The sequence below is a fragment of the Pezoporus occidentalis genome, unplaced genomic scaffold, assembly GCF_034315485.1.
Source record: "Pezoporus occidentalis ecotype Australia unplaced genomic scaffold, CSIRO_AGI_Poc_V1 ctg23, whole genome shotgun sequence".
Taxonomy (NCBI): Eukaryota; Metazoa; Chordata; class Aves; order Psittaciformes; family Psittacidae; genus Pezoporus; species Pezoporus occidentalis.
The window spans coordinates 1,289,253-1,316,314 of NW_026914180.1; the positions used below are offsets into that span (position 1 = coordinate 1,289,253).

General features: G+C 42.0%; 2 protein-coding genes across 2 annotated transcripts in view; one reads left to right on the forward strand and one right to left on the reverse strand.

Moving 5' to 3' along the window:
- Positions 1–6,302, reverse strand: part of PLCD1 (phospholipase C delta 1) — a 55,367-nt gene extending 49,065 nt beyond the window's left edge. The window contains exon 1 of the mRNA XM_062621368.1: positions 5,958–6,302. Coding sequence (XP_062477352.1) covers positions 5,958–5,991 — 34 coding nt within the window. The 5' untranslated portion in view covers positions 5,992–6,302. The remainder of the gene's footprint in view (positions 1–5,957) is intronic.
- A 14,121-nt stretch (positions 6,303–20,423) lies between these two features.
- Positions 20,424–27,062, forward strand: part of DLEC1 (DLEC1 cilia and flagella associated protein) — a 41,639-nt gene continuing 35,000 nt past the window's right edge. The window contains exons 1-9 of the mRNA XM_062621377.1: positions 20,424–20,613; positions 21,334–21,474; positions 22,362–22,518; positions 23,064–23,174; positions 24,209–24,402; positions 24,657–24,877; positions 25,165–25,246; positions 25,640–25,727; positions 26,490–26,663. Coding sequence (XP_062477361.1) covers positions 20,581–20,613; positions 21,334–21,474; positions 22,362–22,518; positions 23,064–23,174; positions 24,209–24,402; positions 24,657–24,877; positions 25,165–25,246; positions 25,640–25,727; positions 26,490–26,663 — 1,201 coding nt within the window. The 5' untranslated portion in view covers positions 20,424–20,580. The remainder of the gene's footprint in view (positions 20,614–21,333; positions 21,475–22,361; positions 22,519–23,063; positions 23,175–24,208; positions 24,403–24,656; positions 24,878–25,164; positions 25,247–25,639; positions 25,728–26,489; positions 26,664–27,062) is intronic.

A 27,062-nucleotide genomic window follows, 5' to 3' on the forward strand; every position in this document is an offset into this window, starting at 1 on the left:
TCTTTACACCACGCTGACACAAGTGATGTGACAGAAGTCAGCTGCCGTTTTGCCCAGACTTGTGAGACTTTGGGCCTGGAATGAAAACACCTGTGCTGGTGATGACCTCACCACTTCCCCATTGCATCATGCACATGATGTAAATTATTTATTATTACTGCTAATGCCTATGGCAGTTACATAACAAATAACAAATATCATGCTAAGGGGAGATTTTCCCACTAAAGAGGCCAAAGGTTGTGCCCTTGCTGTGTATTTGCTGCCCAGAAGAAAAAAATACGTCTATTTTACATTACGCCATTCTTTGAAGAAACATTTTAATTTCATCTTCCCTCCCAGGCTGCCTCACAGTGAAATTCAATAGAATTATTTTAATAAGAGTAATAGCACAGTCATAGTGTCACTGCTCATTAACGAACTGCAGTGTCTACCCCTACACATTCCTTGGCTTCAGCAAACATGAGAACATTCAGTCCAGGTGAACTCAGAATCCATGAGAGTTTGGGAAAGCTATAGTTCAGCTGACACATAGTAACATGACAACCTTCTGTCACTTGATGGAACACTCAGAACACGAAGTTCTTGGTCGTAACTAAAGTCTGAGGATTGCTTTTGCACACTTAGTATGAGGAATATTGTTAGTGCAGCAACTGCTTGGAAATGAGCGCAACCGGCTGCAGCACTGGGCAGAGGCTGCTGTTTGGAAAAGCAGAAAATTCACCAAGTGAAAGGGATTTAGTTGGTTTCTGCAGTGCTTTTGCAAATCACCGATGTTACCTGTGAAGTGCCTCTGCAGATGCCCGTTTTGTCATCTGTCACCACCCTATAATTATATCCAACCTGGCTTTTATATCAGCTCCTTGGCAGGCCCGTGCCTGGAATCAGTGCGGTCCCAGCAATGGCTACTTGTCACCAAGCTGAAACCCTGCCAGAACAGGACAGAAAGTCCCATGTCTGCAGGGTCCAACCTGCCCTACCTTTCCCTCTGGAGTCCATTCTTCACTTCATTCATGCCCTCTCACATCCCACATATAGAAACCTCACTCTTTCCTCCTTCCTTGCTACCTCCAGGACACCAGTCACTGTTCTCAGCTTTATTGTCCCCAGTCACTGTTCTCAGCTTTATTGTCCCCAGTCACACCTCACATCCTCAGAGGACCATTCTGGCACAGCAGAGCTTGAGAATAGTCAGTTTCTCACCAGCAACAGAAAACGTCAGTGACTCCTCTACACCATCCCTCCTCTCCTTGCTTCCTCCGGGGAGTGGAGACCAGGGGGTGGATGCTGCAACCATAACCATTGGTGCATCTCTGGCCAAAGATGCTCCTGCTTCTTGACAGTGGGTGCATCTCTGGTGCATGTGGTATGTACCAAGTTCCACCTTGTGGTGACACTGAGAATGGGCTTCTCTACAGAGCCTGTGGCAGCATCAGCAAACCTTCTTCTCTTCCTTACATTTGTTCTTCTTGCCAACTCTACTTCCTTTCCGGGGTGCTTGAGAGGTTCTGCTGAGCCGGGACAGGGTGACCTTAAAGTTTCATACAGCAGGAGTTCTCCCCAGGTATCATGTTGTGGCTGCCCTTCAAAGCACTGCCTAAAACCTTCCTCTGCTGGTGTGCTGGCAAGAAGTCCTATGATGGGCAGATTTCTGGTGCATTTACAACAGTGCTGTCACCATGCCCAGTATTTTTCAGCACCACTTTCTGTATCCTTTGGCTGCCTCGCCTTGTCTGCAAGGTTTCTGGGAGAATGGTCACTTCTCCAGCCCTGGTCTGACCAGACTGCCCAGCCCAGCTATCTTTCCCGAAAAGTGGCTGGCTAGATCCAGACCGCCTACTGCAAAGGGCTGCAGGACCAGGCCATCACCCAGATCATGCTATGGGCTAGCTTGCTGTGGATCAAAACCATGCTGAGGAATGTGCTGGCAGTTAAACAGTGCAGAGCCCTGGCTTTGGTTTGTATAGACGAAGCCAGGCTGCCTGCTCAGACATTTCATACGCAGTTCAAATTGTGACCTTTATTTGTGAAAATCTTCATAAATCTTTCTGCCAGTCTGGGTCACTCAAAGGGAGCTTGGATCTGTGCCCAGGTTGTGACCCATCAAAACCTGTGTTTTTACTGAAATCCAGGTAAAACACCTTACTGAAGTTCACTGCACCAAACCAGACTGAAGGTTTGGTTCAGACCTTCCAATGGTCCCTGCATTACAGTGCATATAGAGATTTGGCTGCAGAGCGAGAGGCACTAAAACAAACACTGGCTTGCAGTAAATTATAGCTTTTCCAGTCGCTGGTGTGAAAAGAGCGTGAAGAAAGTAATTGAAAAGAAGGCTATCAACTTGATAGATAGGACCAGGAGCCACAGCCAGAAGCACTCTGGCAGCTTAGCTGCCTAATTTCTAAATTGTGTTTCTGGGCACACACTGATGAGGACGTTCTTTTCATAAAACCAAAGTCAACTGTAGGTTGGTTTGAGCTTTTTTATTTTTAAGATCCCGTAACAGCTTTTCTTGACCTTTTCTTCAGGAGCTGAAATTTCTTCTACAGACAAAGTGCAGGTCACTCGTCACATTTCTGTAGCAGGGCAAAATTTGTGCAATAATTAAATTGCACAATTGAATTATGCAAAACTAGGGGAGCATATATATGTTATTTAATTCCCCCCCCCCCCCCCCCCAGTGATTTATCTGGAATTTCATCACTTCTAACTTTAGCCAAATACAGCAAACAAGACTTGTGTGGTTATCTCAACGCAGGGCTTTAAAAGGCATCTGTATGAGGGGCAGCCTGAGGTGTGAGAATGACCCCACACACATTGTCTAAACTGGCTTATTTAAGGTGTGGAAGTATCTTGGTTTAGAAGAAACTGTGACAAAATCTTCTCTACCTGCATAAAGGAAAAGAGAAACCTCCACGTTTGACAAGGCTCTGCAGCTTTCTGTTCTCGTGGGCTTGGCTGAGTAAGGACTGAGACCCTCCACCCACTGTAAAGACCTAGTAGACACATGGCCTGGGGGTTAGTCTTGTAGTATTTAGTTATTTAACATGCACTGAACAAGAGGCCAGGAGAAGACAGAGTACAATTCATCTCTCTAGATCTCTAAAAACCTGGCATTTCTTGCAGAGACCCACATTTAGGCAGCTGAATCCCACCCTGAATGATCAAATCACTAAGTATTTGTCTGCAGCTTTCCTTCATAAATACCCAATTATATATTTCAGTCTCCCTGTAAAGGAAACTATACTTTGCTCCCAAATTATCGACACCTTTGTCTCCCTCATCTGCCTACCCAGTCAGCTGAGTTTCCAGATCCTGCACAAACCATCTCTTCCCCACATACCTCTCCCAGTTGCTTTTCCCTGTAGATGGCTGTATCCTTTCATCTCTGCTACACGCAGCGGTTTTCCAAGCAACTGCATTTCCTTCTTCCTCCTCTTTCATTTCCTCATTAAACTCTATTTTTCCCCAAGTATCTTCTTTCCCTGAGTCACCTACTTTTGAGCCACATCTTGCCCCAGTTAATCTGTTCTTGGGCCTGATGATAGGGTTTGCACACGAGCAGCAATCTCAAAACTCACTGCGGGCTTTAATTTTACTAACAGACATTGCTCAGATTGGAAACTTAGCAGCTTTTGTGTCAAAATGAAAAAAGACCCCAAATTAATTTTACTTGTCCTGTAATGGAACAAGCTGCATGTTCAATGTTCTGATAAGTGTCAGTATTGCAAGTTCTCCTGCACTACTGGAAACACTATGGCTCAAAAAACTCCCATGAAAAGCATCAGGCACAACCTGCATCAGATGAGGTGTGCTAGGAGTATTTTGTTTGTAGGAAAGGAGATCAAAGTCACCAGGGCTGATCCCAACTAACATTATCTCCACCCACGGTGGCTGAAGCCCAGAAGGAGCCTCCTCAGTGCTCTCAGCTAAGAAGGGCAGGTAGAGATGATTCATTTGGAAATTTAAATCTAGAAGTTAATGCTCAGGACTAGCTGCAGAAGAAACAAGGAAATGGCCTATTTTCTAAGATTTTACTAACCCTCCCTGCTGATTCTCACCCTGGGCTGTGGCAAAGGGCATTTCCGTAACAGGGCTGTGGCATTCCCTGCACAATGTACACAGTGTCTTGGATGAAAAAGTCAACATATAAGAACAATGCATAGTACAAATTAGCTATTCTATACTCTGTGTGAGCACAAGAGCTCCCAGTTCAGAATCAAACTAACTCATGATTCAAGACAAAGATTATTAATAGCTCACGGAGTTTAGCAGATTCACTGCGTACTAAATGTGGATGACTCTTTATAAAATAGGCAACAAGAAGCCCATCCAGCTGAATTCACGCATTCAAAATACAAGGCACAGACCACTAAATCACAGCAGCTACTCCGGCTCTGCAGAGACAAGGGAACACGCTCAGTTTTCTTCCCAGGACTTAGATCTCTATCCAAATGTGGAGCAAACAAAACTATATAAAATTTTAGGAGACTCTCATCCATAGTAATACCCACTTCTGCTACCAGAACATATCTCAGGTGTCTCCTACTTACTGTCACATACTTTACTTGAGACTGAGCCATGTGCCTGTGGCTAATTCTGACATGGTAAATACAGCTGTTGCTGTATCTATGTTGGAAAAAAAAAAGGAAGAGAGAAACTGAAAGAATTAATTGAGTTTCAACATACATACATACAGCCATAGAGAAAACATATCACAAACCACAGTACCTGTCACCATAGTCTTACAAACTACTTTGCACAAGTCTGATTCTGCTAACAAACTAACGTGAGCAACTTCTCTTGTCTAAGTAGTCTGGCATTCAGAGTGACTTTGGCACTTGTGTGTGTTATGTGTCAAGGAATTTCAGTAAATACTTTTTTAAAAGCTTGGCTCATTCAGTATCGTGTATTTTCTGCTTGAGAGAAGAAAACAGATTAACAAATAGCCACTGAATTCTTCTTGGCTCTTAACCCCAGAAGGCTAAATAATATTTACTGAAAAATGACCCACAGGCCAGAATAGGAAATATTTCAATAGTTCCAGATGTATTTCTTAGCTTTATTTCCCCAGTGGTTCTAGAATGAATGAGATACCTACAACAAATACAACATTAACCTCTGTCTCACCTTCCTGTCAGATTTCTAGCATCTAGGAAAACTTGAGCCTGTGGGAATCTTTTCACATTTCTCCTGGTAATGCTAAACTGATTATGTTTATGGTCAATCACTTATTGCTCTATTGATTTATTTTTGTTCATAGCTCATCTATAGTAAGAAAGCATCTACCTCATGAAATAAAAATAGGCACTGTAGCCTCTTCCCATTTCTGTGGGATCACAATATCCCATTTCAATCTGTAGCTATCACAGCTCTGAGTTCCTTCTGCTCATCAGAGTAAGTAAAATACAACGAAGAGGTAACAAAGCAATCTATTAAAGTCATACAAGGGAATAAGAGATATTTCATTACCCTGTCTGTAAGGCAAGCCTCCCAGTCTTGGTACCAATCAAACCTTCTTAAATACCACTTTGCCTAAAGGGCAGAGAGGACTTCTTTTGCAGAAACATTACTTATTTTGTACTTAATATTTATAGATAGAGTCTTGGGGGCAGACCCTGAGCCGAGGTGATTTATCTTGGCTCTGCTGTCTTCACCAGAGCCCAGAGAGTTTATTTAGCTGAGCAACCATCCCGCTCTCAGTTTCACCATAAAGGGGAGGAGATTTGTATCAACTTTTCTGGATTTGCGGACACTTACCCAGCCATGACACCTTTCCCACCAACGCAGCTAACCCTATTACAGAGAAGAATCTGTCGTATCTCTCTGTAATACCGACTCTGTGCTGCCTTACTTCCAAATGAGAGAATGGGGAGGCAGAGGAGAGAAGAAAGGAGGGATAGTAAAGCTCTTGGACAAGATAAGAGAGCTGAAACGCAAGGATATTTCTACAGACTTACTGTTACAAGCGAGGAAAGTACCATTCGCTTCCATTGCTGCAAAGTAAGCCGGTGTGCAGCAGCAGCAGAAAGGGCTCCGGGAAGCAGCTGTGCCCACAAGTTAGCGCTGGCCCGGGGTGGGAGCCAGAACCGTGAGCTCAGCTCCCGCTGCTCCAGTAATCCCCAACGTCAGCTCCCTTCCGAGAGGCCTGCTCCTTCCCCTTGGCTAGAAATACTAGGTCTTCGCTATGACTCCTCATTTATTTCTCTCCCGCATCCGCACACCGCCGTCTGCCCGGCGCATCGACTGAGGGAGCGCCCGAACCCCAGCGCCGCTGGCCCTGGCTCCTCCCCGCTGAGATCTGGCGTCTTCACCGCTGGCCCAGCCTCCCGCGTTTCGCTACCGCTGCAGCTTCAGAACGATGCTTCTTTTCCTGTTTCTGGCACGTTATCACGTTCCTCTCCTTTCCGGCAAGATTTCCAGAAGGCGCCGAGTGCGGCAAATCTGTCCTTCGTGGTACCTCAAAGCAAGAAAAGGGCCTCAAGCAGATACCACTGATCAGAGACTGGGTCTACAGAGCTTTTGCATAGTAGTGGGGCATATTTCTTTTCTCAGGGGAAAGAAGAAAAAGCAGGTCGCAAAGTGCCAATGTAGACATAGAAGCTGTAACCACAAACACTCGCAGAGGCATGAGGTTAAAAGCAGAAGTTACAAGTTTTGCATTTGAGATAGTGGGACAGAAAAAACTACGTTGTCCTGAGGGTTTTACTGAGTGGAACTGATTTCTTCCACTCTGTCCTCTACTCTTGAATGAGGTACTTTTTTAAGAGCAGGAAGACAATGCTGGCAAACGAGGAGGAAAAGAGGGAATCCAGTGTGCAAAAATAAAGTTTCCCTCCACTTGAATGTTTGAGGGAGGGTTTCAGTTATTGTTTTGCTGTTGTTCATTTCAGTTTCTTGTTATTTAGGTTACGTTGATGCAACTAATGGATGGAGTTGTTGGCAGATTCAAAGCCCTCACTCCTCAGCAGCGGTAAGCCAGCAGCACCACTGACAGAAGGGGAAAGTCCCTCTCTAATGATAACAAATCTAGGAGACACGATGAAAAATACTTTAGGACTAAGACTGTTTGTCCCTCCCTGCCAGGAACTGGGTTGCTCCTTTAACAGCCCAGACTTGCTCTCAGATAGTTTACAGTCCACAAATATGAGGCTACTGCCACCACCCAAGGAAAACTACCCTAATATAGCAGAACTCCTCATGCTAGTACAAAGCTAACAAAACCAAACAAGTGGAGGGGAAAAAAAGAGGAGAGATTTCATCCTGTGACTCCTCAAAAGACTACTCTTCTGTCTCAAGGCCACCAGCATAACATGGGGGGGAGAGAGGGAGGAAGGGGTGTTGTCATCTCTGCTAAACAATTTCCAAAGGACTCAGGGAGGAGCATTCCTTTTGCAATCCCACAGACAAGGAGACATTGATTTAGACAGGGGCAAACTGGCAGCAAGGTAGGATGCTGGCAAGCAGAACAGCAGCTGGAGGCACCCAAGAGGTTCCTTTTACAGCCCCAAAAGCCTCAAGGTAGCGGGATTTCTGGAGAACACCACCAAAATTCATCCTTTCAGGCAATAGGGAAAAGTACTGGGGGGAGTGTAGAGGAGGCTGGTGGCTGAGTCAGCCAGACTGGAAACTCCAGTAAAGCTGAGGTGATGAGGACATTACGGTTTTTATAAGGGAGGAAAAGTAGAGAAGGGCGGTTTGAAAGTGGTGATGGGAAATGGCATTATATTAACTCATTCATTCTTCTCTGTATCATGCCCCATTGCATCCTCGCATTCTTCCAGAGATGGAGCATCCACACCTTCTCTGGGCAACCTGTCACAGTGCCTCACTACCCTCACAGTGAAGAACTCAACACAGAACACACCTTCATTAACCCACTTGCTCTGTAGCTACGTAAGTGAGCTTGGAAAGAGTTAAGTGTCAGCCAGGCTGGGTAAGAAGCCTGCCTCCCTCTGTAACACACCCTCCAACAGGTCCATATGTAGGGGTGCTGAGATCATCAGCTGAACTGGAGTTATAGGAAGTCAAGGAGAGCTCTCTTTTCATCAGACACCTGCACCCCTTTGCTTTCTCCTCTTTTGTTTGTGCACACACAGCCCAGGACAGGCAGCAAACAGCATTTGCAGTGTTCACAGCAAAAAATGTTCACAGGGTTCAATCCAGCAGTGAACCATAAATCATAGCAAACCCAAAGCAAAGCACTTTACCTATCTCCACTCCGGAAGCATGACTCAAATGTTGATTTAATTGTATGCAATGGAAGGACTAGCTTTTCATCTCAGAGGAATGCTACATCACCTGATCACCAAGTATTTCCTATGGAGAAGATGCCTCTTGGCTCCCTCTGCCTTTCAGACTCTCACACACACCCTCCTCATCACACAGAAATGTTCCCTACCTCCTCTCCGAAAGATAACAGCAAAGTGCTTTGTTTGCTTTGCAAAAACGGCTCAGGATTTCCATTGCTGTGACACAGCAGGAGTGTAAGAAGCATTTGGGGGTTATATGGCCAGCAGGGAGCTTTGGCAGACATGTGTCTGGATTTTTTTGTCAGCAGGAGGATTACTGAAAGCAGCACAAAAGAAAATGTCATATTAAATAGAGTGCATGTCAATGCAGAAGCGGGACTGGAATTTTTCAGACACTTCTGTTACAATCTGGCTATTTGCTGAAATGTTTTTTTCATATCTTTTCCCAGTCTGTTTACTATTTTAGATAGGGTGTCTTACCATCCTCAGATCATCCAACTGTCCTGTAAATCAGTTAATAATAGATGGACAGCAAAATGTAAAATTCTCAATTGCCTTTTACATTTTGGGAACTGCTTGGGGCCCTACTTTGGATGCCCATTTCCAGTCGCCCTGATGACTCATCTTTTATAAAGGTATCATTACTCTTCTGTTATCAGTACTGTCTGTTAGGTGGACACAGTTCTTGTTGATTACACATTGCTCATCCTACCTGGGCTAGATCTGGGTTTCAAAGGACTGATCCTGCCACTGAGTCTGCTACACCCAGCGTTTACTTATTGACAAATTTTTCTCTGGGTTTCTGGCAGCTGCTGATCCTTCACCTGCAAGAAACACATTGGAGTGTGGGGAAAAGCAGCCTCACGGCTCAGCTGTCAGAGCTCAGTACCTCTGGAAATCAGGTTTCCTTAGGAGATAAACTGGGAAAACCTCAGGAATGGGATTTATGACTGTCCAAGGACTATGAGATTATTGGGTTTATGGACAACTCACTGTACAAAATAATTCATGGTAGTTTATAAATTAGGCTGGAATGGAATTAACACAACACAGTATCATAAAGTTTATTGAATGGATAGGGCAGCCAGATGCCTTGCTTATCACCACAGAATACTGTGCCAAAACATTTTCAGACTGAATGATGTTGATGTATACAACTGCATTTAATCCATTTATTGCAACAGTTAGGAGTCAGGAGAGCGGTACATGGTCACGTCAAAAAGAAGCAACAGATGCTGGGATATGTAAAACTAAACCTGCTGCTGGCATAATCCTATGCAAGTCCCATTAAAATTAATGAGGTGTTTCTGCTTGAGCAGAAGATAAATTTGATTTACTAAGCCAGAAATACACCTGCCTGACACTGGATATCTTAAGTATTTGGAAGTGTTTTCCCTCCACTTAGTAAAAGTAATCAGGAGCCGCTCTAACCACCAAATAAAGCAATAGAACAGTCAAGAGAGCCATCTATTAATATATTGGTCACAATTAAAGACAGAGTTACCAGCTCAGCAAGTCTCACACTGATTTCAGACTGAAAAATTATATGAAAACAGAGGAAAAAGCAAGATTATGCATAAAATTCAGGAATAAAAGACCTAGATTTTTCTAGTTGTTCCAAAAAGTTCATTATAACTCTAGGAATTTCAGTATAAAGGAGACACCTAAGTAATTTGACCTCTGTCCAATAGTGGTAGATATGATTTAGACATCTCACTAATTCTGTTGTCACACTAATTTTGTGTTGAAAGTTTTATTTCATATTTGTTTACCTATTTTCTGTCACTACAGGATAGATTTATGAGTGTCTGAGTGTAACTTCTGTGCATTTCTGTGCTGTAACAAATTTAGGTTTAAGTGAGCCCTGTAATGTTGAATTCCCTGACTTAAGATATTTTGATTCTGGGATAATGAAAATGTCTTTGCCAGAGAGCTGTGCAGAAAAGTACATTTAGCTTTAAACTCTTATTAGCAATAATTATTTTTTGGGGGGAGGATACCCTATAGTCTTCTTTTAAAGCTATGAAAAGCTCATCTATTAACAGTGAATGAGAAAATGTCATGCATACATTTTATCAGCTTCTCAGTTCAGTGCATCAGTAAACAGCATGGATCAGCCACACAATACGAGATAGCTACATATGATTTACAACTCAGTGAATGATTTACTAAGTCTGGCCATTAATATGAAGTTAGCTTTACATGAATGAGAAACAGTGACCTAACTGGGGAATCTAGTAATGTACTAGGTTACTGGTATGAAAACATTATTTGGAGTTATTATCACTGTAGAAAGAACAATGGAAGAATGGTCCCAGGGTCCTGCCACCTTTATCCGTTGACGGCTCTTTCTCATATATCCCAGATTACAGCAGAGCTGAGACACTGAGCTTCACAACCACTGATGTGCAGGTTCACAAGCTCATTTCTGATCTTGAAAAACCAGAGTCATCAGGCCAAGTCACCTGCTATCACTTGCTACGTGCTTGACACATCTCTTCTTACCTGCACCAATAGCACTGGAGTATAGAAGTTAAGTATGGAGGAAGGTTGATGATGAATGTCATAATGGTTATCTTAGTTCTTTGTGACTGGGATTATCACAGTGATTAAATGCAATTGTTGATATCACTACCTAATTGCAGCTTTTTTCATTGTAGCCTGGTTTTTCATTGTTTGTCCTGGTTTCAGCTGGGATAGAGTTAATTCTTCCCAGTAGCTGGTACAGTGCTGTGTTTTGGCCTTAGTCTGAGAACAATGATGTTGTTAACGCACCAGTGTTTTAGTTATTGCTAAATAGCACTTACTGTAACTCAAGGACTTTTCAGTCTCTCATGCTCTGCCAGTGAGGAGGGGCACAAGAAGCTGGGAGGGAGCAGAGACAAGGCACCTGACCCAAACCAGCCAAAAGGTATTCCATATCACAGCACTTCATGTGCAGTATATAAACTGGGGGAAATTGAACAGGACTCCCCAGTCGCTGCTTGGGGATGGGATGGGTATCAGTCAGCAGGTAACGAGCAATTGTACTGTGCATCACATTTCTGTCTTGGGGTTTATTCCTCTCTCTCTTTTCCCTATTATTACTACTGTTGTTATTGCTACATTTTTTATTTTTTTTTATTTTTACCTTTTTTCCCAGATTTTCCTCCCCATCCCCTACTGGGGAGGGGGAGTAAGCATGCAGCTGCATGGCACTTAATTGCTGGCTAGGGTTAAACCACAGCACCAATTCATGTGAATGTTAAATGCGCAGAAAACATGGAAAGTCTGAAGTATGTCTACATTCCAGAAAATGCTATTTTGTGTAAGTTGTCCCACGAGTTTAAACCACACATGAAGATCTTGTGATTCCAGAGTGTGAAACACAGGTAATCAGTGATTTTACAAATAAGATGTTTTTATTTATGACTGCAAAGAGTTAAAACTACATTCACACAAGCTCAGTGATATCAGACTTCCCTCGGCCCCATCACAACAATCCATGCAGAGCAGGAAAATATTCTTGTATTGCTAACATCTCCAGAGCAGATGTCTATTGCAGAAAGTATGCAAGGAATTTGTGTGTCTCCCAGAGGACTAATGAATGGCCAGCCTTTTTGGAGTTAATTTATAATCAGCAATGCTGTTTGAAAAGCCAGACATGAGATGAAGAGAAAGACACATACTGAAATCATACAGGGAAAAAAACCAAAAAACAACAACAAAAAAAAAGATCAGACAAGATGACAGTTTATTACTAGATTAATTTTTAGATTAACATATTTCCCAAATGAATAAATGGATGAACATGTAAATCTCATCAAATGTATTCAAAAAGAGTATTCCTAACCTCTAATGTAGCTTCTTCTAGTATTTAGTTTCATCTCATAAGATGAAAGTTAGGAGCACAGTTCAATAAGCTGCCACTGAAGAGAGAGAAGCCTTTGAAAAGAATAAAGACTAAATTAAGATGTTAAAGTACCTAAAAATAGGTACCTTCAGAGAGGTAGTGTTGTGTGTCTGAGTTCGTATGCTATATCTTTATTACAAAGAGAATAATGAACCTTTGCTTTAAATGCGAAGTAGAACTTAAGTTTATATGTAAAGGTGCAACAGCTACTTCCAAAGTCATGCATTTCTACTTCTGATCAGTCAGTCATTTATAATCTTGATCCATACTGAATCAAATGCAGCCACATTCCTCTGGCCAGTGGTGTTATTTGGATTTTTGAAAAGAAAAAAAAGGAGGGGATATCAGGGTGCAAAAAGAACCATAAAAGTTGCCCATTCAGGAAGTATTTTATTACTTTTTTGGTGCCTCCTCCTCAGTTCTGCAAGCCTGATGCAACCAAAAGAAAAAAGGTTAAATGACTCATTTCCTTCCCGCTCCTGCGGTAGGGCACCTAAACCAGCAAAGTCTTTTACACAGACATGCACCCTCTCTGACTGTAGGACACCCAGTTTGTGCAACTGCATGCAGACGTGCTTGTGGGAACAATACCTGGAAGCTAAAGCACAGACTGCTATTAATACATACTCATAGGATCCCAGCTATGAGCTTGTGGGCTGCACAAGAACAAGAGGATGAAACCTTGAATCTGTGGTCTGGCCTTTGCCTTTGACCTTGTGGCACCTCAGGCACCTCCCTAAGCTCCTCAGGTCTTCCCTCATACGCTTACTCCAAATTATGCCATCAATTACCCTTGTGCCCACCATGTGATCCTTGAATTCTGCAGACTTCACCCTCCTCAGTTTCTCTGGCCACTTGTTTGGTGGAGGATAAGTTAAGAATCCCTATGGCCATCTACTCTTTTTACAGACATTGCACTTGTAGCTGACACATCCTGCTTCTGGCAGTGGTGGATCTTCTTTAGATGAAAGGTAAAAAGGGCTGCTCTGACAGAACAGAAGACAACCCAACAAACCAGCTTTGGTGGCTTACTGAACACGTAGAAGTGTTGCAACCATGTGGTGTCTCAGCACAGGAACACACCAGTAGGACACAATGGGACGTGTTCTCACTGGTTTATGCTTTATATTCTTGTTATATTATACTCTTATATTCTTACTTATCCAATGAGGATTCAGACCTGATGCTTTTAATTTCAAGGTGCCAGCTGCAGCCCAGGTTAAAATGAGCTTTTGAAGGGTTTTGTTTGCTTTCTGATGTGTCAGGGGTAATTCTGAGCTGCACTTTGGAGATGCAGGGATGTATATTTTTAAGGCTAAATACAATTAAAAAAAAGAATTCACCCTTTCTGCTGAATATGAAGAATATAGTGAAGCCCCCAAAAGTGCAAACATTTCTTCTTGCTGTAGGAAACTGGTGGTTTTCAGGTCAAAATTGGCACTGTGATGGATTCCATGCTAAACTGTCACTGATCTTCAGGGCATACTTTGATTGTTACTATGTCACTGATAGTGTCTAGGCGCTCCTGGGGGAGAAAACTGCTGCTCCTTCAACTTAATGACTTTAAAAACAGTACTTGGCTGCCTAGACACAGACATTTTCATGGCATTTTGAGTGCTGTGTCATGTCCCAGGTGGCCTTCAGCTGCTCCAGAAGGCTGTCAGTCTCTGGGAAAAATGTTATGTATCCTTGAGCTTCTTACATGACAGACAGCTAAATGTATGCAACTGCATGCAACACTGTCTTGAGAGCAAAACCTTCCTTCCCTGGGAAACCTTTCTTTGCTCAGAATCCTAAGGAAGCTCCTGTGTTAGAAATAAGCCCTGAAATGTTTAAAGATCATGTAAATAGCCCCTAGAATAGCCTGCCTAGACAGGTGTTATAATACAAACATAAGTAATAAGCTTAACATTATCTAGGTGTTCCTGCTCCGGCAGGGGGATTGGACTAGATGATCTTTCGAGGTCCCTTCCAATCTCTAGCATACTGTGATACTGTGATACTGTGATACAGCAGGGCATAGTGGGGAGAAAAGCATCCATTCTGAGACCTCCTCACTAGGGCAATTCTTTGCCCTTGTCTCAGTGCCTTAGGTGAAGGCCAGTTAGATGGCAATAAACAAAGGTAAATGGGAACAATATATCCCTTACTTCATGATCTCCTGGGCAGAGTAAAGGGTGCAATTGAATGTGTCCTGCTAGCTTGGGCAGAAAGGAAGATGCTGATTTTGTAGGCAAGCACCAGTTCATCTGGGTGGTGAACCAAGCTGCCTCCTCACTTTCTTTGATCTACTGCAGGGTTCACATGGGCAAGCATATGCAAGCCTGGTGGTTTGGCTTGCACTGGCCTTATCTTTCCCTACCAGCAAAAATGAAACGATACATTTTTCTGATGACAGACTCTGCATGCACTCAGGACATTACCACCTCACCCACCCTCCCATCCCAATGGTGTGGATTTTCTTTCATACTGAGTTTCCCTGACTGTACTCTTACAGACACTGTTTCCTCCAAGGCTAGGAGCACAGTTTGGAGCAAACTTGGGCAGCAAGAATCAAAAATGAGGCCAGGATGGCCTTAGGAAATCCAAGCCACGTCCTTGGCAACTCTGCCAATAGGGCCAGTTTGCAGCAGCCGTGAGCCCTGTTTCTCTGGAAGACATCAGTCAGACTCCCTGCTCTGATATCCACAACAGGTGTCATTGTGTTCCCTGTGATCAATTTACTCATGTCCCGTCCTACTCTTGCAAGTGCTTTGAAAGTAGCTTTAGCACTCCCACATTCATGTTGTCCCAAAGTGAACAGTCTCCCTGAGATTACTGTTTGGGATGAGAGCAAGATGTTCTTGTTGCAGCTGTCCTTCTGGGTCATTTGTCTATGCCCAAGTTCCCAAGGATAAAGGGATAAAAATACATTTAAGCCCAACCCATTCACCTTCCTGAAACAACATAGCCAGGAAACATACTGTATGGAGCTTGGCCTAAATTAGCAGTTTTCAGGGATGTGAAAAGAACTGAATGCTAAGGTAAAATTTAAAAATCATTTCTCCTGAGGTTCATCTTAGAAACTTCTTTCTCCACTGGGCTGACATTCCTGTAAACTTCACCCCCAGTGCTCCCGGGTGGCTGCCATCTAGCTGAGAGGGAATTCTGGGTTCAACAGTTTACACTAAATATAAGCTGTCTGAATCTGGGCCTCTCAGGATCATCATCTGCTTTGAACACATTTTTGCTTATGCTCTTATTAAAGCAGAATGAAGAGCAGGAGACAAACTCAGATAAAAAATCCTAAAAAATTCAACTTCTTTGGGCAACCTGTGCCAATGCCTCACCACCCTCACAGGGAAGAACTTCTTCCTAACGCCTAATCTAAATCTTTCCTTTATCAGTTTAAAGCCATTCCCCCATGTCCTATCACTGCATGCCCTTGTAAAAAGTCCCTCTCCAGCTTTCCTGTTGGCACCTTTAGGCACTGGAAGCTGCTCTCTCCAGGCTGAACAACCCCATTTCTCACAGCCTGTCTCTATGGGAGAGGTACTCCAGCCACCCGATCATCTTTATGGCCTCCTCTGGACTCCCTTCAACAGGTCCGTGTCCTTCTTATGCTGGGGGCCCCAGAGCTGGATGCAGGACCGCAGGCGGGGATTATGATCCCCTTGTTCTGCTCTGCTTGTGAGTCCCAGTGTCACAGAAGCACTGGACCCTCCAGCTGGATCTCTTTGTGGAGGCGTAGCCTGTTTACAGCTTAATTAGAGAGTGTTGTATCTGCCCAGACACTGTCGGAAAGGAATGACTGGCTCCTTTGTGTATGCATTTTCCACATGCTTCTCCTACATATTGGGTGTGTCTGGTTTGTAAAATCCCATGTGGCTTGAGTGAAATTACAGTTTAAGTATTTCAGCAGAAGTACAGCAAATACCCACTGACATGTTTTAGTGAAGGGCAGACTTGTAGATACAGGAGAGAGGTCTGGGAAACAAAGAAAAGCTTCAAGTCAGGAAGTGTACACTGGAAGCAAGTGAAAGGTTTGACTCATGTCAGGAGACAGCCACAAAATAACGCCATGCAAGATGTTAATAATGAAGAATATCCAGGTGGAACTGCCAGTTGCAGGTTACTTCAGATTGTCGCCAGGAGAACTGGAGATGACCTAAGTATAGCCATCAAGGCAAGACCTGTAAGAAACAGATAGTCCTTAAACTAACTAGGACATCTGAAGAAAAAACCTTTGGCAGGACAAGGAAGCTGTGCAATGTGAAAAGCCAGCTTCCAGAAACTGAGCTGTTGGGCATTTTTCACCTGAAAGTGAAAGGTTATTTCTCCATTTTCCATGTCTGCAAATTTTACTTGGGTTTTAAGGGTAGATTGTTGATGCTGGTTCTAGTTCTTCTTCAAGATGCACATGCTAATGTGCAAAAGAGACCCATTTTCCAGTGATACCTGTTTGGCTGCATCTGCAATAATTACAGGGTAATATATAGCTTTTCCAGTGTAATTAATAAACACACTTTACCTAATATACTGGCAAGAGAATATGCTAGATTGCGATGAAGTATTTTTACCTTCTAAAATGCCTGATCAGGACAAACATTTAATACAATGATTGTTTTTAAAGGGTTTCCTGAATACATGGACGCCCCAGTAAGACCACTGGAGGGCAGCAACGTCAAAGTGAATCATTCATCAGCGTACTTCTGGGAATTGCTTCGTATAAACCCAAATCCAAGAACTTAGCAAAGAATTAGAAATAATTTTGTGCTACCCAGATGTAGATCTATGAAATAGTGTAAAAGACAGTACTGCATCATTTTCCTTACTTTCCTGCATGTAAAGAATGCCGCCTGAATTGTACATGACTTTCCCTGTTTCCAGAAAGTGCTGAAAACATCAAAAAACACGATTAAAAAAAAAAAACAAAACTGATGCATTCTGAACCCTATGGATTTTTGGTTTATTTTTTAAAATCAATATATAGCCCAAGACTTCTTTGCATATCCTTTTATATACATATATATAATTTGCATTGTATTTATATTTGATATATGTAGATACACATTTTCAAATGAATCCATATTGTTGCATCAATATAATGGGGGCAGCACATTAGCAGAATTTTTAATTTTTATTTTTAAGAGTGTCCTAAATTTCAAAATGTCACAGAAGTCTTTCAAATATCAAGTGGGTGGGGTTTAATGAGTAAGGAAGTCCACTAACATTAGTGAAGATTTTGGGGACACAGTGAAGATAAATGTATGAACTCTCTGCAAGTTTTTTTGATTTAGTGAAAGCATGCTATTATTATTAGTCTAATATTTATACATTGAAGGAATACCTATTGACAATAATTTAAGATTATAGTTTGTCAAGCACGGCTGTCCATTGCTTTGAAATATATAAAGAAATATACTTGCTGAGTTACACGTCGTAACATCTATCTATACTTTTGATAAAATATGAGCAAGGTAAATAAGACCGCTATGGAGCTTGCTAGTTTTGTAACAAGTGTAAGATACTTAAGTAAGTTCACTCTACAAGGTAGTTATGTACGTATCACCTCTTAATCCGTACTTGAGCTCCCTGATTGCATTCAAATCACATCTGGCCATTTTAGATATAAATATGTTCCGTTACTGTTGGTCTTAGCTAACAAACAGAAGGGAGCTGAGCTTGCCTTAGCTATAGTGTCATTTGGTACCTGGATGCCTGAACAAGCCACTTACCTGACTGCCAGGTGGTTTTGTAAGGTTACAATTGGAAGGGCCTTTTCTGAACATGCTACTACCAGAAGCAAGTACGGTTTTGGACAACAGCTGAGCTTTGGAGAGTGCTTGTGGGATAACAAGGAATGCTTGTAAACCCTAACCCAGGTGAGGATCACCTGGGGAGTGTAAACAAAATAAATAGAAAAAACAGTATGATCCTGACAAGACACAGAGACTACTTTTGAGAGTGGAATAACCCAGACTTTAGCAGAATCTATGATCCCTCTAAGGGGGGGTGTGACTTAGGTTATGTCTACCATAGCGGCTGGCCTGGTGCATTAGGAGCAGAACTGCAGTGGAAAAACGTTGGTGCTCAGGAAAAATGTCCACTCTGTAGACATTTAGGGATGTTTTATTTCAAACTAACTTTTGCCTGATACTGTAGATTGAGAGCCCATTAGCTGATGGAGCATATGAGGTGAGCTCCTGGAAAGCTTGATTTCAGATTAGTTTCCTCCAAGAGAAATGCTATTGTGCTCCACACTGCACAAAAGCATACAAAGTGGAGCCCTCAGGAGTCTCTTCAGATCCACACACCCAATCTAAATCAAAATGTTCGCGTAAAATCCAACCTTTTGTGGCAGAGAAAGGAAATACAAGGTAAAATGTCAGGCAGAAGTCATACATGACAGAGAAAGTGTCTACATTTATATCTATAAATGTAGGCTAAAGTTTCCATTTGGGATGTGTTGGGTTGTTTTTTTTTCTTACACACATGAGCCTTTGGAAGTTAAATATCTTAGAACAGTAATAAAGAGGATGAGATATATATGAAAATTGTCCTTCTCATCATCACATTTATAGAAAGATATGAAAATATGTGTCTTATATATTATATATAACAGCTTTACAATGGGAACAGTGGCATTGAGTTTTTTAAGTTTATATGAGTAAATGATGATGGGATAAAAATGGAGATCTAACAAAAAATGACATTTGGGAAAGAATTTTGGTAGCTCTTGGCCAGTGTTTAAGCCCTCTCTTGCATTTGACTACTGGGCAGGTGGATCTCACCTTCACTTCCAGATTTCACAGTGCATTTCTGGACTGCAGTTGGGGAAAAAAAGAAAAATCCAGCTTCTAAACTGAGCTGATCTGCTTGGCAAGGTACTGAAAGACAGTGAAGATGAAAGCACAGAAAGTTTTTTCCACAGCCAGTTTTCATGTACCTCTCTTACTATTTTAAACAAAAACATCTGCTTTACTGCCACTACTCTAAGGCTTTCCTAAAGGCTGGGAAAGAATTCTTAAAAAAAATGCTGGATTTCATTAACATTCAAGTTAGCGAACAGATGTTATAATCAATTGTAATAGTACATCATAAGAAAAGTTGGAATTCTGATATGGAAAATTGTCCAAATTTGGATGCACCAACCCACTTTTAAAGGCAGGGACACACTTATGTGCCTGCACAGAAACAAAGCTGTGAACCTTTTCTGTTGGAAAACCCAGGGACCTGGTTCCACCCTTGCCAGATGTCAGTGATTTCTCTGATTTGCCTTAACCTTTAGATCAGGATATTGCAGATTCGTCGAGCCTTCCCTTGGGAAATTTTCCCTTTTTCAGAGGGAAACTGAAAACACAGCAGTGCCTCTAAGTCTAATTTAGTGTCTTATTCCAGACTCAGAATTTGGTGAGCCTGTGAACTAAAGCAACAACATGTTGTAGTCAAAAGCCCCTACAAAACGTAGTCAAAAGCCCATTTTGTAGGCTCACCTACAAAAGCCAGTTTTTCAATCACCCCCCAGCCCTTTTGCTTGTTTCTCATGGAACAACACCGGCTGGTGAACTGTAATTGCTTTTGTGATGGTTATTTTCCATGAAGTACCATCAGAGGCCAGCGGTATTGCCCACTTCCAACCCCTGCAAACCCCAGTGGAGCCCGATGACCCTTATAGCAAGGGAGAAGCCCCGGGGCCCACAGTAAAAGGGGGAAAAAAAAGAGGCAGGATAAGCAGGAGGTGCTGCGCCACAGTGGTTTCTAAGGAGAGCACTTCCCGCTGCAGCAGGAGCAGCCGGCTGTTGTTAGCAACGGGCGTACACAGCCAGGGCGCTCCTGCAGGCGGAGGGAAGGTGCATGGCTTCTCGGGCTGATGATGAATTACCCCAACTTCCAGCCCTCGCAGCCCGGCTGCGGCAGCAGGGATGAGCCCTGCCTCGACGAGCAGCCTGTGGCAGCTGGAGAAGAAGGAGAGGGTTTGTCTTCTTCCCTCAGCTGCCCACCTCACGGCCTGCAGCAAAGCCGGACACCAGCGGAGGGGCAAGCCGGGCCGCCCGGAAAGCCCAACTCCCCACAAAGGCTTCAGGTCAACATTTTGTTTCGTTTCTTATTAATTCGTACAGCTCCGCTGCTTTAAAAGAGCACACAAAGTAGCTATTTTGAGCGGGCAGAAGTGGGGTGCGACCCTCACAGGGACGCGGGGAGTCGCCCTCAGCCCTTCAAGAGCGCTAGCATGGCGGCGAAGGGCAGCCATGGGTGTGGGGGGTGAGGTCGCCCGGCAAGGGTAGTGGGGCTTCCCCCCCCAGTCCCTCGGACGGAGCTCAGCCCCGGGTGCCTCCTCTCCGCCCCCGGGCCGGCTCCCCCGCCCCGCGGCCTGCACGGTCGCTCAGCAACAGCGGCGCGTCCAGGCTGCGGCTGAGGGCCCGGGCTGGCCAAGGCCGCTCCAGCGCAGGGCTTGCCATGGCGCAGCGGAGCCTCCACCGCTGCACTCAGGTAAGGCAGCTGGCAGCGCTGCACGGCACTCACACACCGCAGGCAGCCTCACACGTATGTACACATGCACGCTGACACACACACACCCCCCAAACACACCCTCCCAAACAGCCACACACGCTCCCCTCCAAGGAGCCTCGCATGCGTGCATACCCCTGCAGAGTGACACAGCCACACACACATACAGACAATCCCCAAATAGCCTCACACACATGCACACCCCTGCACACATGCACACCACTGCATGCACCCTGAGGCACACAAGCACATGCTGTACGCAAGGACTGGTATACACACACATAGTACCCTGTACAGGGTATGTATCTCACATACGCACCACTCAGCCCCATATGGACGCAACCCTGCATAAACCATTGCACACATACACAACCGTGCACACAGATTTTTGTGACCACCACCGTCACCTACATGCACAGCCACCCAGCACAGGCACACCACCTGTGTGCATGTATGACCTTGTGTACACACAAATATGCACACACTTACATAAATGCCTTCACATATCAGTGTTCACGTGCAAACATGCACTGTGTTCCCTTTCATGGCCCTTCCTGGGTACCTTTCCCACCCATTTTCCCCCACTTTTCCTTCTCTAATTCCATTTTCCTTTACTAATTCCAGCCATTTTCACATGCTCAGGGATCTCATTTGATCCTGTCTCTGGCCATCAGCATGAACATCTTCATTTTCTTTTCTCAGGACATTTCCCTGTTGCTGGCTAGCATCTTTGGGGACCTGTACACTGGAGATGTTTTCGGGGAAGATGTGGAAACAAACTGGATCAAGTCCCGAGGAGGAGACAATGTTTATCATGAGAGCTTTACTGAGGAGCTACAGAAGGTACAAGTCAAAAGCAAGTCAGGGCTTGGAGATCTGTTTAGCTTTCACTGCTACTTCGTAAGATAAAATGAAAAGTCAGAGAGTGGTCCTAGAACTGATACTGTAATGGAAATTTACTCAAGCGCAGTTTCCCACAGAACCTTTCATATAAGTTAATATTCACCACATGCTCCTTTGTGATGTTCTCAGCTCTGGAGAGCTTTTCAGGCACAGAGTATAACCAGTAGCCCTGTTCCACTGGCCAACAACTCCTGTAACTGCTGGTCAGGGTACTAGACTTTCTATCTTATAATAAATTATTCTGATGTGGTGCATTTTGAAACCAGATGCTGCAAATATTATTTATATATGCTTAGTGGTGCTCTATGACGTGTAATCTCTTAACATTTGCAATGCTGCTTGAGAGTCTTGGATGAAATCAACAGCAGAAATGCAAAATACTTGTATTAATCATTGCTCTGATAGGTAGTGTCAGTGTATAAAAGTAGAGGCTATTGCTGGATGATTTGAACAACAGGTATTTTTTCCATTCATACTCCCTCAAAGGTTATCAGAGCTGAAAAGTCTGAAGTTTTGTACTTCTTTTGAGCCATTTATGAATATATTGGTAGACACATGTTCTGAGCTGCTGTTCCACAGAAGGTAAAAGACATTTTCCTTGTCCTGAGAGGGTCTCCTCATCTTTCACAGTAGTGCTTCTTACCCAGCACAAGTTAAATGATAGAAATGATGGATTTAACAGGCCAGTTTATGATTGTAAAGTAATAATGTTTTACCAAGCTACCTATATTTACCCCTCAAAGGCAAATAGAAAACCTTTATCTGTAAGGAGATGTTAACAGCTCAAATTACACTCATTTGTCTACATTCACCCATGCCCCTGACAGCTTCTTGATGAGCATAAGTGCCGCCTGAGAGAAGCTGACAGAGCAGAGGAGAACATCATTCAGGCCCAGGCACGAGCAAAAGCAGAAGAAGAAAGGGCCCTAAATGTGCTGAAGGCAGATGTGGGGGAAGATTTCCACAAAATAGGGCTGCCACCAGGTGAGGATTCTGGAAATACTATCTCTCCCTGATACATGCTTATGGTACCTGGAGACTAATGCCACATTTGCCCAATCACTAGTAGGGCTGACACTAGACTCGGTGAGTATTTGGTTTGGCATTACATCAATAGAGCAACGTGGACGAATTTTGTGCGGGGATTCAAGTAAAGTAACACCTGTTTAACGCTGCAAGAAACTAAACAACCAGATCATTTTCAAGGTTTTAAATTTGCAATTAATGGCTTACTACCTAACTTTATTACAGTATATATACCTTGATATGTAGTAGCAACAAACAGAGATTAGGTGTTTCTCCAATGGTTGCATAGCTGGGTTTGAAGTGAATTTAGAATTGTGGGTACATGTCCAAGTTTTGGGATTAAAATACCAAATTGTTTCTCTATCCAAAAATACTACCTGATGGTGATGCATTATAAAGACAACATTACTTTGAGTGAATCAAGATAGTGTATTAATCAAGATAGTGTATTAGTGTACTAAGCTTTTGCATTATTTGTTTGTTTCTTTGTTTTACTGTTGCAGTGGCATCCTGTTTTAGGTGGATTGTGGATAATGAACTTCTCAGAAAAAATAATTTAACCTGCCCTGAAGACTACATCACTGAAAAATCTCTTCCTACTAGAGCACCTAAAGGTAACTTCTAAAGCAGAGAATAAATCAGATTTTTTAGAACATTTTATAATGATTGAATCATTGGAGGATGTAGCAGGTCTGAGTATATTTTTTATACTTTTCTGCCAAACCAGAAGGGACTCTAGTATTACAAGCATAAGATTCCACTAATGGGACATTGTCAAACTAAAATTGATAAATTAAAAATGATTGAGTTTAAATGTGCTTAACCATGAAATTTAATGGTGGTTACACATTTGTTCATAGCTCTTTCCATCTGGCACAAAAACTGTATTAATTATGACTGCTCTGCCCCTATTCAATTTCATTAGCACAAAGCTGCAATTCCATCCTGTATACAGAGAAGGGAAGTGGTTACATTAAAAGCTATTTTCAGGGAAATAAAACTGTATGCTTTTTGGGGGGTTCTAGAAAATATATCAGTTCAATTTGCAAATGGAGATAATTTTTGTGCAATGTCAGGACTTCTTTTACTGACTTATGAGCCAAGGTGAAAGATTTTACTATCATTAAACTGACATTTTTCAACCAAGTCAAAGCAAATATTTCAGAGTAATCAACTTAGTCACAAGTTCCGAGATTTGGGTTTGGGTTTTTTTTCCACGTTGTAGTTCCAAACAAAGCCAAAAATCTAACATCTCAGAGTTTGCTTAACAGTAGGAACATGGGACTAGATGGTGCATCCTGTTTTCATCAACTTCCTGACTTTCGTAAGTCCATCATATAGATATTTTTGTAAATTGAACAGGACGTTCTAAGTTCCATTCACTTTTAAGATTAACACAGCTTTCTGAGGGTCATATAACTTTCTTTGTATATAGCTTGCTTACTCAGTATTTCTAAAAGCTTTGTTATTAAAGCACTAAGCTTCATTTGTGCAAAATATATTATAAATTCAAAATAAATTCTAGAAGATTTAAAGTATATTTTTACCATCAACAAAACTAAAATAAGTTCATACACTTACACTTAGAATAACTGCTTATAATTCATGTTTTTTCTCTTATAGACTTATTTTTTTCTTTGAATTGCAGGAAAATCAGAACCTGGCTATATCAAAGAGACTTTTGCTTTTAAACAGCGTGCTTCTTCACGCTTGTGGGACCAGATGCCTGCAGGGATTGCACATCTACAGAAAATACCTGGTAGACTGCCAAATGTGTCTTTAAGCACATTAACTCTTCTTTCAACTCCAGACTCTAGCCACCAGACTAAAAAGATAAGTAAGGTACATTTTACAGGTCTGTTTTAGTCTGTCAGAACTATCAGGTCTATTGCTGTTCCTGTAATAAAGGGTGAATATCAATGCGTTAGTTAATTTGGCTCCAGTACTTATTTGATCTTTTAAGAAAAGCGAAACACAATATTTCCTATGAATTTTCATGCTGTATGGCTTTAATTGTGCATGTACAGATACCTTTATCATCATCTTCAAAATTACCATGTTTAATTTTGCATCATGATCTCTTTTGTTTTTCAAAGAAAACTAATGCCTCACAGAAGCTGTCCTGGAAAGATAGTAAGTGCAAAGCTGAGAGAGAAAGTGAGCGTGCTTACCTGGCCAAACTTGAGAAAAGGCAGAATTACTTGAAGAACCCTCGCTTTTTCCCACCAAATTCTCTTCATGGAGGCAAATCTCTTGTCATTTCTCAAGGAAAGGTGGAACAAACCATAGCCAGAAAGAAAGCAGAAGATGATAAAGGGTATGCAGTATATACAGTTTCTTGATTATAAAGGGTATGCAGTATATACAGTTTCTTGATTATGAGCTGGAGTACACAGAGAGGCTTCACCATAGAATTACTGTGAATTTACAAGTAGATATTTGAGCTAAATAGCTATGATGTAGTAACTTAGGAAACAAAGTATGTCTGTATGATATTTTGTTCTTACTAAGGGATACATTTTGCAATTTCCCATTGTATCCATATATAAAGAGCTGGGCAGTAAGTTAATGTCTTCAGCTTCTTTTTTTTTTTTTCTCTTTCAGAGATACCTCATTTGTTCCTGTGTTTCTTGCCAATCCACCTACTGTTATGTTTTCTAATTATGAAGTTGGCCATGTTTACGAGGTGAGAACTTACTTCTCTGTAGAGAGTTAATTCTGCTACTAAGGAGCATTATGTCCTGCCATAATCTATGTATCTCAGCCAACCTTTTGGCTTCCTGCTGTTTAACAAAAGTCTGAGTTTCTTCTTTGTATTGAATTAATGATCTTATAACTTCCTTGAAGATACTCTTTCACATGTGCCACTGACACATTAACTAGTGAAAACTAAAAGGGACCTTTTCAGTCTCTGCTTTGTTTTGGTAGTATCTGATTCAGCCTTTATTGAATAAACTGAGGCTTTTAGGTTGGTTGTGATAATAAATTAGTTACTACTAGTGGAGAACTAGGGAATTGCAAACATTACAGTGAGTGATGATAAATATAACAGAGTATTTTGTTTTCTTTTTAAATGAAGATGACTATAGAGCTGCAGAACATCACTTCAACATGTCATTATGTAAGACTTATCCCTCCCTCTACTTCAGCATTTGCCATTGGGCCAGGTAAGTATTCCTTTTACTGCCTTTAAGATGTTAACACATAAGAGATCTAATTTATCAGCTGATATGTGCTGTTTACTTCTGCTATCCATAGTGCTCAGTTCTTTAGAAACTGAAGGCTGACTTATGTCTTTAGGACCATTCACATGCAACTCATGTGATCTAACTCATGCAGATTCAAATGGTCTAATAAGGAATTCAGAAAGACAAACTCACATTAAATTTTTCAAAGTTAGGTTGAAATGTATTCATGGAATACCTAGATTGAGTCTTATCCAAAATGCATCTAGGAACAGACATAGTTTCCACTATGGGGAAGAGAGTAAGAAATAATATACTTCAGTTGCAATAAGGAAGATTAGGTTAGGAGATAAATAGTACAATAGATAAGCAGTGGGACAGATTGCCTAAGGAGATTGTGTTATCTCAGTTACAGCGTTGGATGCCCTCATGTAAGCCTTGCTGTCCTGTGTAAAGGAAAACTTGGTAATTTCTCTAGGTTTCTCCACACTTTGTTTTCTGTAGTTACGAAAAGCATATTTCAGACACAAAAATCTTCTTTGAGTTGAAGGGAAGATATGCACATACACAGATTACACTGACAGGCCTTCTGTGGTCATTCATTTTTATCAGCTTGACTTAGGCAATAAATGGGGAGAGTTTACAGGCACCTTTCCAGAAAGAGATGTGATCATAAATACATACACCAACTTTGGGAGGTTTTAATTTTTTTTCAATTCCTTGCATTCTTTTTTTTTTTTCAAGGAAAATTTCCAGGAAAGGGAGGACTGATTGCTCCTGGGATGACATGCCAGTATACAGTCCGATTTACTCCTCAATATCCAGGAGATTATGAAGACTGTATGTTAGTGGAGACTCAGGTGTCAGAACCTCTTTTGATCCCAATCCAAGCTAAAAGACCACCTCCAATGTTAACATGTCAGTACTGTCCAATTCTTAAGTTTCTCTGAAGTTAAAAGGACTTCTTTTTTTTTTTCAACTCTCTTCAATTTTATGTCACAAAACAAATATGGCCAAACGTGGCAGTGCAGTTTCTATGTTTTGCTATCTACCTCATTTTCACTCATAATAATTTGACTAGTTATTAAAATGTAATCCTGACAAACTTTTCCTCAGTCATTTGTGCTTCTATTAGAGAAGTGAGCTGGAGCCACTTTTCTAGGTTTGTGTCCTGTTGATTCCTGGATTCCTAACTGTAATTACTTATCCTAAACATTTAGGAATTATGATTTAGTTATAAACATTTGATGCTATTAATTAATATTCATTCAATATTACATTAATTATGTTCATTAATTATTATATACCTGCAGGATT